At 40.7% G+C, this 19609-nt stretch overlaps 1 protein-coding gene across 12 annotated transcripts in view; it reads left to right on the top strand.

The window, feature by feature from the left end:
- FHOD3 (formin homology 2 domain containing 3) overlaps window positions 1-19609 on the top strand; it is a 619164-nt gene that overhangs the window by 423887 nt on the left and 175668 nt on the right. For all 12 annotated transcript variants that reach the window (XM_074945213.1, XM_074945211.1, XM_074945220.1 and 9 more), the window contains exons 7-8: window positions 9124-9235; window positions 19241-19335. In XM_074945213.1, coding sequence (XP_074801314.1) covers window positions 9124-9235; window positions 19241-19335 — 207 coding nt within the window. The remainder of the gene's footprint in view (window positions 1-9123; window positions 9236-19240; window positions 19336-19609) is intronic.

Raw genomic sequence — 19609 nt, 5'->3', positions numbered from 1 at the left:
CGAAAGTGATACAGGTTATGACCTAATAATGCTTTGGGGATCAGGATGAGATTTTCAAGAATCAGCTTTGGAATTCAGGTCCCATAGCCATATCTGCCATATATGCCAAGGCTGGTGTTCTCCATGAAGGTAGAGGGTGATTGTTTTCCACCTCCTATCATTAACTGAAAGAGGAAAATGCCCTTCTAGGATAAATTATTTAGATGGTAAGCTCTTCAGAGGAGGCATCTTATACTCCTGTAAAGCACCTAGCACTCTTTTGGTGTTATATAATTAGTAATAGTCATAGATTAACAGTAAGAACTGAATCTTCAACCACATATGCAGCAAAATTCTGAGTATCAAGGATTGGGGTCAAATATATAAAACTCTCCTCCACTGTCATGCTTACAAAATCCTGATCGAGGTTGGATGGCCCGTGGGTTGTGACCACTGCTTATCATGCCGACAAGTACCATTTCATTCTGTCTGTTGTATCCGTCTATTGTCTCTTGTTCTCCGCTTACACTGTAAACTCTTTGGAGCAGGGTCCAGCTCCTCCTCATTTTTACAGAGTGCACAGTAGAGCTAGGGCCTCTCAGTGCTGCTGCATACAAATAATAATATAGTTTTGACCCTGATGCCATGACATGGTTAGACTCAGAGATAGCTGCACATGAAAGCAAATATTTTCAGCTATTTGTCCTTTGAGTTCAAGTATTTCAAAGTGCCTTTCTTCCTTCATTTAACAGATAATAGCCTTTGGGTTTTTGCTTGCTGCAAAAGAGATTAATTCTTTGCTTCTTTTATTACTAGCTCTTAGACTTATATGGGTTTAAGAGACAATCGACAGGCAGTATAACAATCGGCACTAATTCTGATATAACAACATAATTTTGTATTGTGTTTTGTCTTTCTAGGGGTGTGCCAGTTATTATGGAACATTTGGGTCTGATAGTTATATCTTTCCCTTCTCTTTTGTCTCAGATAAATAAGAGGATAATTAGAATAAATGAAATTAGGATAATGAACTGGGGATGTAAACCGGACAACTGTCAATAGAACTTTTTGATGTTACAGTCATTTTATAATAAAAGAGAATGGTCCATAATACTTAATTTTGTGCTTCTCTTCCTATTGTAGAAGCTCCTATTGAAGTTGGACCTTTGGATTTAAAAAATATTCAAATGTATTTTTTAAATGGCATAATTTAGATTTTTACAATAATAAGAGTGCACCATGTACGAGATAGGCTTTGGCTTTACATTCCCTGAACATGTTTATTTTCCACCTATTGCAGAGATGTAGTCTCCCATTTGTACCACCACAACAGCTAACTTGTTCTCCTTCCACTCCACTTTGCACCAAAGTTGATGGGAAGCTCTCCTCACTCACCCAAGAGTCTAATACTGCAGTACTTACTCAAGCAAAACTCCCTTACATATCAGAAGGAGTTTTGCCTGAGGGAGAGCTACGAAGTTTAGTACGACTTCTAGGCCCATCTGAGTAAGAGAGAGTTACCCATTGTTTATTCAGGGCCATTACTTTGCCTTCTCTCCATCTTTGCATAAGTAGTGGCTTTATTACAGCAAAAACCTTGCAGCCAAACATAATTGCAACCCTTCCGGGGACTGCTACATGGATCTAGAAGGTGCTGAGAATAAAGTACAGTAGAACCTCAGAGTTATGAACACCTTGGGAATGGAGGTTGTTCATAATTCTGAAAAGTTTGTAACTCTAAACAAAACGTTAGAGTTATTCTTTCAAAAGTTTGCAACTGAACATTGGCTTAATACAGCTTTGAAACTTTACTATACAGAAGAAAAATGCTGTTTTTAACCATCTTAATTTAAATGAAACAAGCACAGAAACAGTTTCCTTACATAGTCAAATCTTTTTTAAAAAAACTTTCCCTTTATTTTTTTAGTAGTTTACATTTAATACAGTACTGTACTGTTTTTGTTTTTTTTTTTCTCTGCTGCTGCCTGATTGTGTACTTCCGGTTCCAAATGTGTTGTGTGGTTGACCGGTCAGTTCGTAACTCTAGTGTTTGTAACTCTGAGGTTCTACTGTAGTATGAATCTCCCCAATGAAGAACAGAGTTTTGACTTTTCTGTACTCCTGCCACCTGCTGGTCTGAGGTGTAATATCTCAAGGGGCAACTTGAACCTCAGTCTCTTATGCAGCATGGAAACATGCTGAAGGCCTGACTCATTGGAAGGATTCCCAAAGATTTCAGTGCACGTTGGCTCAGGCCTCAAGTCTCAAGTGGCTAAAATTCAGTGAGCTAAATTCATCCCTCAGTTATTTTGGTGTAATTCTGGTGTAACTATGTTGCATTCAGTGAACACTCTGAATTTACACTGGCTGTTAGGAATTCATTTAAAAATTTTAAAAAGTAAATTGCTAAAAGCTGCACGAAGTGAATATTATTTTGAACACTGGTTAGTGAACCTTTGGCAACTTCCCCTGTAAAGTTTTAGGTTTTTCTAGGTGAATGATTAACAATTGGAATGAGGCCCTTCATTGGAATATTAATCTTGCAATCTCTGTTGTACAGTATGTTTGGCTAACTTTGTAACACATTATTCCGATTGTCTTAATGTAAAGAGATAAAACAGGAAGGAACTACCAAACTCACTGTACGGTGTAAAAGACGCTTAGAGGGGAAATGTTAATGTTTCTTCCCTTCCTTGCTTTCCTCTCCTCCCTTTTACAGTGATGGCTGCATTTTATCTTTAGCCAGAAGATGCTAACATCATTTCCTCTCTGTGGATTGGCTGGCAAGTGATGTGAAAAGAACAAAGTACTTTGTGAACATCACTTCCCCCTCTCAATCCCCTCCAGCATCCTTGAGAAAAACATTGACATCACAGCCTTCAGTGATTTAAGAATCCAGGCTTACTCTCAAAACCTGGTTTGCTGTTAGTGAAACCTCACTTCCTTGGGTCAGCGGATGTATTTATAACCCTAAAGGGCTGACATCTTTTTTTCACACGCAGTGGTATTTGCAATGTAAAATTGTAAATACCTTAAGAAAAGCAGGAAAAATATGGAATTAATCACAACCCCAAACTGATCACACTGTGATGATGCTGTTGCTCATAAGATGCCACAGTTGTACCTTTGCAGTCTGTTTCTGCTCTTGATTGTTCTTACTGCACCACATCCTGTTAAATCAAAGTTGCAGGTGTCCTACAGATTTCCGTAGTAATTTGGCTAGCGATTTAAAATCCTACAGGAAACGATTCATCCTCGTTTATTACAAAGTGTAAGAAGGCCAGTGTATCTTAGAAACAGCTTTCATGATTTAAACACAGTTTTCATTGAAAGTTAATGGTTCAGGCGGTTGGGAATAGGGCACAGAACTTTTTTGTATTGCACCCATCACTGAGGTGTCTGGATGCAATACATAGATTAAAATGATGCTCAACCACCAGTTCAGTCCCTACCTCAACCCCTTTTCACTCCTTGACTGGGAAAATGCCCCTACCCACGGGCCTCATTTATGAAAAATTGAAATCCAGGGTTAACAAACATGCCTTGCACTACTTCCTACAAATACCCTACAAGGGGCTCTGATAGACTAAATTCTCATCAGAGTACAGAAGATCATTTTCTCTCTTTTGTATTGTTTCCTCTGTTCGTGAGATGATCTAATTTAGTGCTGGTTTTAGCTGTGGCTGTTGGAATGTTTTTTTTATTTGTTGAGCAAGCACCTTTGTGGAATCTATATATACTTTTGTGTGAGTGGAAGGCACTGGAGTTGGGATTTCTGTTCCGTTAGGGTTCTGGGTCATTGTTTCTGACCTCTGCCCTGAGACCAGTATTCCAAATAGACTGAATTTCACGCTTCATTCTACTTCAGTGTCTGTTTCCCTTGTATTGTTTCAGACAGGAATCCAAGTCCCACCCTGGCATCCTCCTTCTCTTTATTTATCTGCTGCTAACCCTTGGTGTGGAAAAGTCATTTGTGTGACACTGCAGTCTGTTGAGTGGTTTGGGATGGACCATGCATTTATGTGTCAAGATGTAAATACCTACTCTGTTTGGTCTGCGAAGCATCAATGGACTAAAAAACCAGTTAGGCATCATGAGTAATAATTTAATTATTGCCTCTATAATTCTGTGATATATTACTTGGCTGTTTACTTTAGTAAATTTCTAATCACTGGAATATATGAAATACAGGAAAAGGTAGTATAAGCACCAGAATGATCAAGACACTTTCAGAGCATCTCTGTGCTCAAGTACACAGATTGGAACCCCGGGTTGTGGTGTTTCTGGGAGGGTAAAAAGGGTACTACAAACCTGGCAAGTTATTAGTGGAATTGAGGCAAAGGCCCAACTTGGTACGTATAGGGAGAAAGCTAATTATAACCCCTTGAGTTGGGTAGAGAGGGGAAAAGATCATGTTATGCTTGTAATAAACTTGTCTTTTTTCTCCTCCCCTCGGGCTGCAAGTTTTGTGTTGCACCTTGTAGAATCTCACCCTATGAAATTAGGAGTCTTAGTTATTTCATCCAGGTCTCATACCTAAGACAATATTTTTACAGTTACACTGACCAAATTAGTGAGCTACACACTGGCATTGTGAGCTACACATCAGTTACCATAATGTGCTGCTGATTCATATGAACATTAAAGGTTTGGTTTATGGGTATTTTAAATCAATATTTAGCATCTTTAATCTTATCTATTGCTCTGGTTTGAAAAAATAAGGCTACAAAGTTATATGTTTGATGCTCTTTCCTCCCATTGAGCAAGGTTAGGAGAGCAAAATATTTACATTTTTCTCATACTGTAGATACCAACTTAAATAGCTGAAAAGAAATACCTTGAAATCTGCAAAAGCCTTTTAAAGCCCATTGACTATGAAATGTAAAAATCCTACCTACTAGATGGTGATTCTTTATAATAAACGAGTGGCTCTTTAAAGTCCAGAATCTGAAACTTTTTAAGTGTGAAATTACTGTTCTGTTTTCACCTGAGATACTATCCATTAATGTAACATTATAAATGGTTATAGTACCTCACCATGCATGTAGTACCCTTGATCATTTCAGAACTGTGTAGACACTGTGGAAACTAAATAAAGGATTGTTTGGCAGTTTCATGCTCTTGTTTCAGTCTTGTCTTCCCCAAAGGTGTACAAATTGGAGCTGAGGCTATAATTGATTTTTTTGGTCAGGGGCTGAACCACAAAATCTGGGGCGGGGGAAAGCAGTTTGGTTTGAACTGAAACTGATTTTTTTCCTATGGCCAAGGAAATTTTGCCAATTGTTTGCACTGTCAGTTCAATTTATTTGAGCATAAGCTTTCGTGAGCTACAGCTCACTTCATCGGATGCATACAGTATTTGACAGTTTTCAGAGTAACAGCCATGTTAGTCTGTATTCGCAAAAAGAAAAGGAGGACTTGTGGCACCTTAGAGACTAACCAATTTATTTGAGCATAAGCTTTCGTGAGCTACAGCTCACTTCATCGGATGCATACAGTATGCATCCGATGAAGTGAGCTGTAGCTCACGAAAGCTTATGCTCAAATAAATTGGTTAGTCTCTAAGGTGCCACAAGTCCTCCTTTTCTTTTTGCGAATACAGACTAACATGGCTGCTACTCTGAAAACTGTCAATTCAGCTTCCCATATTCCTTCCTTCTCATTCCGACCTGGTCAGGCAGAATCATGGTCACGCTCTGCATCTCAGGGCATGGCTGCTCCATGATTGAATGAGGAGGAAGAGCAATGTTCAGCAGCTGTTCCGTAGTCCTACTCAGTATTAGAAAACCCTCAACCAGGATGGCCTCTTCGGCAAAGTGGAAGCATTTTTCAGTGTGGTGATTGGCCCACAGAGTTCAGCCAACACTACTAGTATCCATGACATCTTGAAGTATTTGCTGCATCTGCAGTCATTGGGCCTTACACTTAGCTCATGCATCTAACAGCGATCTCAGCCTTTCATCTACTCATTCATGGAAGATTGGTGTTTTCAATCCTTTGTTTCCATCTGTTGGTACAGGAACCAGTTCCCTTGTGGGACCTGAATGTGGTCTTAATGATTCTGATGGGCTCTCCTTTGGAGCGTCTGGCATTCTATCCTTTTCCTCACTTATGTAAAAAAAACTTCATTCCTTGTGCGATAACATCTGCAAAGAGAGTGTATGAGTTGCAGGCTTTGATGGCAGAGCTGCCTTACATGCCCGGCAGTCCTTCAAATCCTTGTTTAAATAGACTGTGTGCCCCATCCCCTGGTGGTACTGCTTGTGAGTCACCTAAGTGAAATACATGGCTGCATCTACTTGAAGAAGAAGCAGAAACGATTACTTATTGTAATTGTTGTCCTTTGAGATGTGATACAGATGTGTAGTCCACAACCCCATCCGTCCCCTCTGCATCGGAGTCTGGGTATTTGGTGCAAAGGAACTGAGGTGGGTTGGGATGGTGCCGCCTCATATAACCGGGGGAAGGGAGCTGTGGCCACGAGGCACGAGCGCTGCCCCTCTACAGGTACTGCTGGGCAGAAATCTCTGGCTCCAGAATGCTGGGTGCATACACACTCAAGTGAAATACACGTCTGCATCACATCTTGAAGAACCACGGTGACAGTGAGTAAGCATTTCTCTCAAAACAAGTCGAAATGATTCATTTCAACATGACTGAAACCAACCATTTTGACTTTTTTTTTTAAATCCATTTTTTTCTGGTTGTCACAGATTTGATCCAAATTTCTTCCCCTCCCAAGAATTCATTTTGGGGGAAAATTGACCATTCTACATAAAAATCCTTCTTTAGTACAAAGCAGCAAGCCAAGTGCTTTCAGTACCATTTTATGTTGAAGTGCGCATCACACACACAGCCTCATCCCCTGCCAACAAATCTCGTTGACAAAGAGATGACAATAGTTAACAACATCTAAATCCATTGTCCACTAAAGTGATTAACGTCACCAACCACTTTGGTCATGTGGTTTCACACATACCTATTTCCCCAATATTTATTAATTATTTTATCCATTTTTACTCTGTTAGGAGCCAAATGAACCCCCAAAATGTGCAATTTTATAACTGAATTAAAAGCATCCTCCTATTTCCAAAATTAGATGAGACTATAAACTACAATTTAAAAGGAAAAAATATACACATATAATCACCTCTTTCTCCAGGTCTTGGTTGCTGGATTATACCCAGCAGCCACCTTATGGTCTGGTATCCAGTTAAGCACAGTAGGTTGACAGTTACAGAGAATGCTCAAAAAGTCAGACTGGGCTTCAGTAAATCCACATACAGAAACCTTATTCGGCTGAAACAGTCACATCGGCCCCTAAGGGTTTACAAGGTTTCTAGCATAGCAGCTGCAAGCTGAATGAAAGAATAAATGGACTTAATAGACCGCCACGGATAGCCATGACCCACAGTTAGCATGCTGAGATCACAAAATGGCCCTCTGCTTCGTGGAGGATGTAGTGGAATTACAGAGGCATAGTTTTTAAAGATCAGCATCTCACACTGTTTTTTGTCTATTGGAAGCTGTATGTGACTTCGCTCCCAGATACCTCCATATGGATCCAGTCAGCAGTGGCCTGTGTGACTGAGCCTAAAGTTCTAAGGAATGTCAAAAGTTATGGCGACAGTAAGATTTCCTTGGATCTTCAGTTGCAAGCTTTTCAGGGAAGAGACTCTGCTTAAACATTTGTGCAGTGCATAGCTCAAGAGACCTTGATCTGGGCCCTAAATATAAAACTGATTAATAAATTTAAATGATAATTAAGCAATAAAAATCATCCCCAGATACCCCTTATTTAATGAGTTGAGTTTTGCACCACATTATTAGAAGGCCACCTCTAAGCGTCTGATTTTCATTAGTCCCTTCACTGCTTTCCTAAAAGAAGGGGTCACTAGACAGGCAGTCTGGTGATTAGAGTGCTAACGTGGAACTTGGGAAACCTGGGTCTAAGACCCTGTTCTTCCATGGACTGCTTGAATGATCATGGAAAACTAGGATCCCAGGTCTGGCTCATTCTGTAATCAGCATTAGTAGCTTCAGTTGTCAAGGGGTGAGCCACGCTGGTTCAATCACCCTTTTCTCTAGCTTTAAATCCATGGCTTTGGAGGGTTGAGAATAGAATAGTTTTCACCCATAATAGCCATCCTGATACAATTCCTCTCCACTGGCCATGCGCAATCCTGTTTGTTTAAAAGTTCTTCTTCTTTCAGTGTCTTTTATATGTGAGACTCTGTGTTATTTGATGAAATTTACCCTGCAGGGAAGAAGGTTTTGTCAGAAGTCAGGTCTGTAGGTATTTATATGAGAACGTTTAATTGCTCCCACTGTGTGCTTTGGAAATTATCTCATAGACAAACCCTCCTCTCTGTTACTGAGAAATCTATGGATGAAACTATGGCCCTACTGAAGTCAGTGGGAATTGCCAGTGATTTCAGCTGGATCAGAATTTCACCCTAGGAGTCAAAGTTTCTGAACTCAGAGAATACATGATGGGAGGCCCCATTCATTGATGGAGTTTTTGTTTTCTTGTTAGCAGGTTGCAAACTCAATGCTCCCCTCCGCTGGAGTACAAAAAGGCCAGTTTATGATAGAGTTTTCTGGGACAGCTAAGTATAAAGACACTTCTCCCAGTTCCCATGCTTAATGAATTTCAATCTGTTTAAATAGAAATATTATAAGAAATGAAAAAGAAAGCAGGGGAAAATCATATCCGATTACGTGAGAGGGAGGAAGAGCTTGAAATCTGACCATGTTAAACATTCACAAGTAATGAACAATAAATACTGTGTTAGGAGATGAGGTTCTCAGATCAGTAGATTCAGTGTCTACCATGCTTTGACCGGGGACTGTCTAGGGGTGTGAGGAATGTATTGTCATGTTTGTTATGCGCTTTGGTGCCTCAGTTTTGGAGTTCAGACTGAGCTGAATTTAATGGGGAGAGTGCTGTCCTATCAGGGAACTGCGAGGCCAACTCGCTGTGCAGAACTTTTATGTATGTGGCTCAAGTAGCTTCATTCTCTCATATTGTTGCCATTGCTGCCTCAAGCCAAAATGCAATGCTTACATCTGGTACAGTGGCATGCAGCACATCTGGAAATACTGTCAGCTGCTGAATGACCAAGTTACTTTCTTTTCTTTCAGTTCCGTCTGGTGGTAAAAACAGCACTGAAACTGCAGCTGGTGTTTGTGGAGTATACGGAATCTAATGCACCACTTTTAATCCAGGCAGTATCCACAGTAGATGAGAAGAGAGGTGAGTAGCTGATAATATAGGATGAAATCTAGGCTTTACTGAGAGTTTTGCCATTGATCTCAGTGAGGCCAAGATTTCAGCTGTGGTGTGTGTTTGTCTGTTCATCCCAGAGGAATCTGCCTCAGTGATTATTTGTCCCACAGTCATTTTACAGAACTGCTGCTTGATTTTTTTTTTTTAAACATGTTTAAAGTATTAATACAACACGGAGTCACTGTGAGAAGTACCCTTCTTCTCAAAATAATTCCATGGGTCTCATTAGGGCTGCTGGTGGGGTAAGATACCATTTCACAGGAATAAGTATATCAGAATCTGTCACATAGTGAAAATGTACATTAAAGACATTGATGAAACCTGTCTTCAGTGTTACCAGCCAGTAGAAGTTACTTTGTTTTCCTTCTACGACTCTAAGACTATATGGAACTTCTCCATAATTAGTCTATCTAAGGTCCCGTATCTATCTCTATGGCCCTCATTACTGGGATATCTAGGGGCCTCACAATTTGCTAGTGTAATAATTTTCACAACATCTCTGTGAGATAGGAAAAAGCTGTCATCCCCATTTTACAGATGAGAGACTGAGTGACTTACCTCTGTCATACAAGAAGTCTGTGGCAAAGCAAGGAATTGAACTCTGGTCTCCCAAGTTGTAAGTGAGTGCCCTAACCTCAGGATCATGCTTTCTCTTCTTGCTTAAAAGCGGTCATCTAACATGGAGAAAAAACATGTCATCAGTGTTGTCCTTTTGTCATCCAAAAAACCTAAACAAACATAGTACCATTATGAACTGTACGTAGAAAATGGTCTGTTTGTTGCATTGCAATAAAATCCTCCAGCAGATACTATGCTGAGACCTGTCATCCTTTACATCCAGGAAAAAAGACTTGTATTAAAAAATGTGCACACAATTAAGAAAAGAACAAAAATGTTGTGGTGGGGTTTTTTGGGTGGTTCTTCCCACAAAAGTATTGCAGAACTCCAAGGACATGCTCTTTTGATTTGAACTCTTCCTTTGACTCCAGAAAGGTTTGTGAGGCTGCAGACCCATTGTTGTGGTCTCACACACATGGAGATTAAAACAAAGTTCCCATCCTTGGAATGTTTGCCTTGCTGCTGAACTTCTTCAAATGACTCGTTATGGTTAAAGTAAAACAAATGATTGGTGGGAACAGAAGCTGGGTGCAGGATGTTAGGGAGAGAAGAGAAAGTTACCAGTTTTCACTTTTGACTATCAGAATTGGTGTGTTGAAAAGATTAAAAAAGAGCCATAAATCCTCTGTGGCCGGGTGGAAGGCAAGGGGATACTTTAAAAATGTGGACTGTTCAGGTTGGTTTTCTGTTTTGAATTAAAACCCATAAACCTTAGAATGCTATACAGCAGAAATGTACTTATAGTGCTCATGTAATAGTGAGTTCTATGATTTATTTTTACAGCCAATTGTAGTATTTCCTCAGCCCTCTGAACTCACTTATCTTCTCAATATGTTCAAATCACCAGCTGTTCCCGTGCTAGCAAGCACCATTAAACAATGGCGGGGGGAGGGAGAAGGGGAAAAAACATGCTACCATGTGCCATCCCCTTTTATATCCGGTAGGATGGTCTTGGGCCTACATTTCACTCCCCCAAAAAAGTAATAAAAGAATTTGAAAATCAACATAAAATTTTGAAAAAGTATACTTATGGTTAGATGATTGTTGAAAGCAAAGTGGGAGATTATTGGAATTCTCATACCAGTTGGGAGGCATATTGCATCATGGTTGAGCTGTAGCTCACGAAAGCTTATGCTCAAATAAATTTGTTAGTCTCTAACGTGCCACAAGTCCTCCTTTTCTTTTTACAAATAACTTGTTATCCTTACGTATCCACTATGCTTAAAAAAAAAGTCCCTTTCAATTATATTAGAAATTCCTCAAGAGTAAAACAAGAAACTACAAGAGGAGGTGTGTGTTATTGTCCTGTCTGTTTAGGGTTTGGGGTTTTTTTAAGGTAATCAGAGGAACAGCATTTCTTTTTTAGTTGTGGTGATGCTGCCTTTTTAATTACAGTTGGTAATTGCTGCCTTGTAACGGTGGCAAACCTGCTTTAAAAGATTTGTTTATTAGATGGAAGAAAAGAGGAAGAATATGTTACATGCCTTGTTTTGGAAATTTTATCATAAATCTTAGAGCTAACTAATTAAGTTCAATGCTGCTTTGAAAAAAGCCCTGTTTTTCATTCACATGCAAGGCGATGAGATATGACATAATTCTTTAACATGTGTACCACACATGATTAACCCCCCCAAAAAAATCCCCAACCTTAATAATTCAACCCTGTTTCCAAGTGATCCCATCTGTGATTTCTCTGCTAGAGTACATCCATATGCAAACTGAAATACAAAGCTCTATAGAAGCTGCCGGCTTAATAATGGATAAAAGCAGATCATAGGTAAGCAACTGTACAGTCCCTAGAACATACGGAGCACCCTCTTGCTCACCCTCCCTTATTTAATTTTTGTCTGCTGTCTGTTCTTAGCTACAAGGGAACTCTCTCCTTTCAATTGAAGGGTTGTGTACTGGGGGGGGAGAGGGCTGGAAAGTGCTGTAGGAATTCTACAGTGCTTCCAGCTGCTACTTTATCACAAGCATCTTTTTTTAATTCAGAGATGAAAGCGCCGTGTCTGAACTGAGCCCGATAACATCCTGTTTGTGCGTATTGTTTCTGCAACTTTGGCTGCTGTTATATGGCTTGTAAGCAGCCTGTAATATCAGAATAGTTCATGTTTTCCTCCCTTATCAAAACAGAGTTAGATATTCAGGAGCTTAATACTGATATTCCTAAAATCAGATGAAAGAATGTACATGCACATAATACGCTTAAAAAACAAGCGTAAATGTAAAGGTTGTCACCTGTTAGTGCTTATGACTACTAGAGATATACAGATAAACCTCTCTCAGTGGATGAATTCTCACACAGCAGTACCAATTGCACCTTACTCCTCACCTATGGTATTCGTCTTCTCCTGGGCTTTTCATGAACAGAAAACTATTTGTGTTTACTTGCATGTCTGCCCTGTGATATGGAGACTGTATATTAGGACATGGCTGACCCCACCAAACTCAGCTTCCTTTTTTTATTAGATTTGAACAAAATTCATATGCACACAGTTTTAAGGAGAGGCCAAAAAATAGTCAGAGACTCAGGAAGTAACTAGATATACTATTTGGATATACTGTATTTAAAGAGTCCTGGATCATCTAGGACGTAATGGTTGTCACTGTGCTTTACACCATCCATGGCCACTCTGAACTTAGTGGCAGCAATGTGAAGGAAGCTCAAATGATCCTTCCCCAAAAACACCACGCTTCAGCTAAAGGAGAATCTCCAGTAGCTGTCAGTAATAGGAAGCCTCTGACATACATGAGAGCGGTTCTGGTTCCATTCAGTAGGAAGGCACTGGTACTCATACAGAGAAAGAAACTTCTTCCAGTTCACTGCAGGAAGCCTGATTTTTCTCTTTCATCAGTTTTACTACTGGTATTGCATGGAAGTCATAAGCTTGTGCTTTTAATAGTGCCTACCTCTTGAATAACTCTCTTCATCAGATCTCAAAGCACTTTTCAGAGTGAGTTTCATCATCTCCTTTTTACAGATGGAGAATTTGGGAAACAGAGAGGTGAAGTGACGTGCCCCAGGTCACCCTGTAGACCAGTGGCAGCGCTAGGAATAGAACCAGGTCACATGAGTCCCAGCCCAGTGTTCTGTCCAGTAGGCCACACTGCATCCCCTTATGTCACAGTCTGCTGTCAGAAAAAATGTTGCCACAAATTCAGCAACCTTCGTTGCATGATTGTGCAGGAGGAGGAGCCAAGTTGTATGGAGACTACATTTGTTTACCACATAGCATGGAGAATTAACAAATGTAGGTAGATAACAGTATAAAAAGAAAAAAAAACCAAACAGCTGAACATTAAATGGATTTAGTTTTTCAGTAAAGAGAGGCCTGATCTGAAAAGTTTAGCTCTCACTCAAAATTTGAACGTCTTCAAAGTTTGAAGAGGTCTGACCATTACAGTTGGTGGCAAGCCAGGGCTTTTGGATCTAGATACAAATTTCCCTCACATTTGGGAGTGTTCAGATCTGTGGTTTTGGTTTGAACTCATGTGTAGTCTGAGATGTTTGAAAGCTTTCCACAATATGAATATTCCTCTTCAAGGGAAGGTAGGAAGAATAAAGGAAAATGAAGACGCAAGCATACAGCTTCATGTTTTTCAAGGCTCCTAGATAAGTGTCATTGTCTTGCTGCAGCCTCTTGCGAATTTAGAGGACATATACACACTTCAGTAACAAGATGAGAGAATTCAGAGGAGTAGCCGTGTTAGTCTGTATCCATAAAAACAACGAGGAGTCATTGTGGCACCTTAGAGACTAACAAATTTATTTGGGCATAAGCTTTCATGGTTATATCCCAAAAGCTTATGCCCAAATAAATTTGTTAGTCTCTAAGATGAGAGAAGATAGCCTCACAGGTAACCTCATGCTTTCTCTTTGATTGTGCACCTCAGGATCACAATGAGAAAATGCATCAGAGGGGTAGCCGTGTTAGTCTGGATCTGTAAAAGCGGCAAAGAGTCCTGTGGCACCTTCTAGACAAACAGATGTATTGGAGCGTAAGCTTTTGTGGGTGAATACCCACTTCGTCAGATGCATGTAGTGGAAATTTCCAGAGGCAGGTATAAATATGCAAGCAAGAATCAGGCTAGGGATAACGAGGTTAGTTCAGTCAGGGAAGATGAGGCCCTCTTCTAGCAGTTGAGGTGTAAACACCAAGGGAGGAGAAACCGCTTTTGTAGTTGGCTAGCCATTCACAGTCTTTGTTTAATCCTGAGCTGATGGTGTCAAATTTGCAAATGAATGAAGCTCAGCACTTTCTCTTTGAAGTCTGGTCCTGAAGTTTTTTGCTGCAGGATGGCTACCTTTAAATCTGCTGTTGTGTGTCCAGGGAGGTTGAAGTGTTCTCCTACAGGTTTTTGTATATTGACATTCCTAATCTCTGATTTGTGTCCTTTTATGCTTTTACGTAGGGACTGTCCAGTTTGGCCGATGTACATAGCAGAGGGGCACTGCTGGCACATGATGGCGTAGATTATATTGGTGGACGTGCAGGTGAATTAACCAGTGTTGGTGTGGCTGATCTGGTTAGGTCCCATGATGGTGTTGCTGGTGTAGATATGTGGGCAGAGTTGGCATCAAGGTTTGTTGCATGGATTGGTTCCTGAATTAGAGTTACTATGGTGCAGTGTGTCGTTGCTGGTGAGAATATGCTTCAGGTTGGTGGGTTGTCTGTGTGCGGGGACTGGCCTGCCTCCCAAGGCCTGTGAAAGTGAGGGATCGTTGTCCAGGATGGGTTGTAGATCACTGATGATGCGTTGGAGAGGTTTTAGCTGAGGACTGTATGTGATGGCCAGTGGAGTTCTGCTGGTGTCTTTCTTGGGCTTGTCTCACAGCAGGAGGCTTCTGGGTAGACGTCTGGCTCTGTTGATCTGTTTCCTTATTTCCTTGTGCGGGTATCATAGTTTTGAGAATGCTTGGTGAAGATCTTGTAAGTGTTGGTCTCTGTCTGAGGGGTTGGAGCAAATGCGGTTGTACCTCAGTGCTTGGCTGTAGACAATGGATCGTGTGGTGTGTCCGGGATGGAAGCTGGAGGCATGAAGGTAGGCGTAGCAGTCGTTGGGTTTTCAGTATAGGGTGGTGTTAATGTGACTGTCACTTATTTGCACTGTGGTGTCTAGGAAGTGGACCTCCCATGTAGATTGGTCCAGGCTGAGGTTGATGGTGGGGTGGAAGCTGTTGAAATCGTGGTGGAATTCTTCCAGGGTTTCCTTCCCATGGGTCCAGATAATAAAGATGTCATCAATGCAGCATAGGTAGAGAAGGGGCGTGAGTGGCGAGAGCTGAGGAAGCATTGTTCCAGGTCAGCCATAAAAATGTTGGCATATTGTGGGGCCATGTGGGTGCCCATAGCAGTGCCACTGGTCTGGAGGTATATATTGTCACCAAATTTAAAATAATTGTGCATGAGAATAAAGTCACAGAGCTCAGCAACCAGTTGTGCTGTGGCATCATCAGGGATACTCAGAAAGAAAAGGAGTACTAGTGGCACCTTAGAGACTAACCAATTTATTTGAGCATAAGCTTTCGTGAGCTACAGCTCACTTCATCGGATGCATAGAGACTGTCCAGTATGCATCCAATGAAGTGAGCTGTAGCTCACGAAAGCTTATGCTCAAATAAATTGGTTAGTCTCTAAGGTGCCAGTAGTACTCCTTTTCTTTTTGCGAATACAGACTAACACGGCTGCTACTCTGAAACCTATCAGGGATACTGTTCCTGACAGCTTGTATTCCATCTATGTGTGGGATGTTTGTGTAGAGAGCCTCTACGTATATGGTGGCTAGGATGGTGTTTTCTGGAAGATCACCAATGCATTGTAGTTTTCTCAGGAAATCAGTGGTGTCACGGAGCTACTTGGGAGTACTGGTGGAGTAGGGTCTGAGTAGAGAGTCCACATATCCGGACAGTCCTTCAGTGAGAGTGCCAATGCCCGAGATGGTGGGGCGTCCAGGATTTCCGGGTTTATGGATCTTGGGTAGTAGATAGAATAGCCTCGATCGGGGCTCTAAGGGTATGCTGATTTGTTCCTGTGTTAGTGTAGAGAGTGTCCTGAGTAGATGGTGCAGTTTCTTAGTGTATTCCTCAGTGGGATCTGAGGAAAGTGGCCTGTAGAATTTGGTATTGGAGAGTTGTCTGGCAGCCTCCTTTGGGTAGTCAGACCTGTTCATGATGACAACAGCACCTCCTTTATCAGCCTCTTTGATTATAAAGTCAGGGTTGTTTCTGAGACTCTGGATGGCATTGCATTCTGCACGACTTAGGTTATGAGGCAAGCGATGTTGTTTTTCCACAATTTCTGCCTGTGCAGATCAGCGGAAGCATTCTATGTATAGGTCCAGACTGTCTTTTCGACCCTCAGGAGAAGTCCATGTGGAGTTCTTCTTCTTGTGCTGTTGGTGGGAGGATATCTGTGTATCAGTGTGCTGTTCAGTGTTATCTTGAAAGTATTCTTTGAGTCGGAGATGGCGAAAGTAGGCTTCCAGATCACCGCAAAACTGTATCATGTTTGTGGGGGGGGTGGGACAAAAAGAGAGTCCCCGAGATAGGACAGACTCTTCTGCCGGGCTGAGTGTGTAACTGGATAGATTGATGATATTGCTGGGTGACTTAGGGGTACCATTGTTGTGGCCCCATGTGGCAGGTAGGATTTTAGATAGCTTACAGTCCTTTTTCCTTTGTAGAGAGGTGAAGTGTGTAATGTAGATCTCCAGTCTTATTTTAGGTTTCAGAGTAGCAGCCGTGTTAGTCTGTATCTGCAAAAAGAAAAGGAGGACTTGTGGCACCTTAGAGACTAACAGATTTATTAGAGCATAAGCTTTCGTCGATGAAGTGAGCTGTAGCTCACGAAAGCTTATGCTCTAATAAATTTGTTAGTCTCTAAAGTGCCACATGTCCTCCTGTTCTTTTTGTCTTATTTTAGTAAAGTCTGTTTGTATGGAAGGTTGGTTATTTAGGAGAGTCTCCAGGTTGGAGAATGAGAAAATGGGCAGCCTAGATGCAAATGTCACATCCTCATCTAGCGTAAATTGGAGTAGCTCCATTGAAGTCACTAGAGCTACATTGATTTATGCTAGCTGAGCATCTGATCCAGAATTTCCATGTTATGTGTCAGGAAATGGCCTTTTGTAAACAACAACAGCCAATTATCTTCTGAAAAGCAAGTACTGCTGAAGTGGCTTGCTGATAACAGTGTCTGACTGACAGATTAAAATTATACACCCGGAAAGCAGCGAAGCAATGGGTGTAGGCTAGCTAAGTTTGTGCTTTCATGGGTACCTGTGGATGTCATCTTTACATGGAAACAGGCAGGAGAATGTGGAATGGTAGAATACCAAGATATTGCATTTAAAAAACAAAATGGAATTGTTCTAATCAAAATAAGGACTATCTAGCTACAGAATAAAAGGCATTCTCCCCCCGAGAAGATCTTTCACTGAATCATAAATCTAGGATTAAGTAATTAATTTGTCATGTTATTGACAGTTCACTTCCTTACAAATAGCACTGTTGTCGGTCAGAATAATATAATTTCCCCTTTTTGTTTCTCTCTCTCTCTTTCTTGTTTTCTTACTTTTTTCTTTTTTCATTAGAAACCACAGGAAGACATTTTTGTAGTGAGGATATCATTCCTCCCAATCATATATCTTATTTGAGCAGAGTGAATTTGTTCCACATGTCTTTTGAATGTGTGTTCCTTGCACAAAAATGTCTGTTTATGTAGAGAGGCAAATGAAGAGACGGCAAGTGGAACTGGAAAAGCTCATTACAGAATAGTGTTTTAATTAATGCATTAGAAAAAATACTGAGCAGTAGGGATAGCTCAGTGGTTTAAGCATTGGCCTGCTAAACCCAGGGTTGTGCGTTTAATCCTTCAGGGAGCCATTTAGGGATCTTGGGCAAAAACTGGGGATTGGTCCTGCTTTGAGCAGGAGGTTGGACTAGATGACCTCCTAAGGTCCCTTCCAACCCTGATATTCTATGAATGTATCTCCAGCCCTTTTGTACCTTTGCCTTTGATATGGAAGCTGCCAAAAGCTTTCTGTTTTGTTTTGTTTGCAGTGAGGATTGGAGACTATTGGTATCAATAAAAGTAAAGGAACTGAAAATGGGAACATTCTGCTGTCTGAATGTTCATGTGTAAGGAACTTTGCACACTATAAACTGCCATCGCTTTGTGAATGGCGTTCTCAATTAAGTCAATGGGAGATTTGCGTGTGTGTGTCAGGATATAAATTTGAAAGCAGTGTGAATGAGAGATTGCTCGCAGTGTTATGATGATAACTCATGTGGTGTATATGACAACCACAAAAGGATTATTTGTTAGGCTACAGCATCCTATCTTTGGGGTCACTGATCACCTAATGACAGGTTCTGATGAATAATCTCTCGAGTTTCGTTATATGAGTGTATTGTCACTCCATATCCTGCGGGTAGAGTTATGGAGGTGGATTTCTGTGAAGATTGGTCTGAATCATTTCTCTGCAGTTCAGAGTATGCCTTCCAGCTTTGCTGATCATGTAGTTGAATTAGTCTCTCCAGGTAAATAGTTGAGAGCTTTCTGATTTCCCTCCTGATCCTCACATTTACTTCAAACACTACTGTCTGAACTTGGATCCTTCATTATCCGGTTCAGTTTCCTTGATAGATCAGTTTTGGCTCTTTCTTGAGTACATATATCCACCTCAGGCTTAGCCAAATAAATGTGATGGTTTTGCAGAGCATCTCAGACATAAGACTTTAGCTTGAGTCTACCAGCCATTTTCCTAAAGACCTATAGAATTACTTTATTTGGAGCAATAGGCTATTAAGTCACCTTGCTTTTCACAGATTTTGTAAGTATATGAGCCAAAACAAATATATAGTATTTCCCTTACTGAGTAAAACTGAGAGAATCACCTTTGAAGTGTGTGTGGCGGGGAAGATATAGGGAGGGGTTATTAAAATAATTCAGGTAAAAAGTAGGACAAAAGATATATCACTCCTGCACTGATGCTTTTTATCTGGGAAGCATAAACTGGGATTCAGTGCAGTCGTCTTTATTTCAGTCATCAGTACTTGTCGTGATATAGGTACCTGTCCCAATAATACACTATACAACTGTAATATCATAGAATCATAGGACTGGAAGGGACCTTGAGAGGTCATCTAGTCCAGTCCTGTGCACTCATGGCAGGACTAAGCATTATCGTTGGCTATATAGGTGTAAATATTGATGCATCAAAGAACTGTACAAACTAATTGTTTAGCAATTTATCTAACCATTTGCTATTATGAATCTGTGGTACATATTGTCTGAACCTGTTCATTTTTCTAGATTACATGATGAGCTACTGTTTCTGTTTTACTCTTAGGAGCCAAGCCATGGTCCAACATTATGGAGATCCTGGAGGAAAAGGATGGGGTTGACACTGAACTGCTGGTTTATGCAATGACCTTAGTTAACAAGGTTTGTTTTAGCACATTAATATCATTAGCAATATTAGTACTCATTTATTTTCAGTTACATAATGCTCAAAGGCGTTGTGGGCATTTGGCAGATATATAGCAAGACCAGTCTTGTCCCAAGAGCTTACAGTGCAAGCCACTCAAAGCCAAACTGGATTAACCTTATCTAGAGAACACTATTTGTTGTTTTAGTACTGTGCCTTTGGCCACCATTCTACTCTGTTTTTGTAAATATAACATTAACAACAGCAGATGCCATGATGGGGGGCACTAAA

This window comes from Natator depressus, chromosome 2 (genome assembly GCF_965152275.1).
Source record: "Natator depressus isolate rNatDep1 chromosome 2, rNatDep2.hap1, whole genome shotgun sequence".
Classification (NCBI taxonomy): domain Eukaryota; kingdom Metazoa; phylum Chordata; order Testudines; family Cheloniidae; genus Natator; species Natator depressus.
This window is presented reverse-complemented; position numbering and strand designations above follow the sequence as displayed.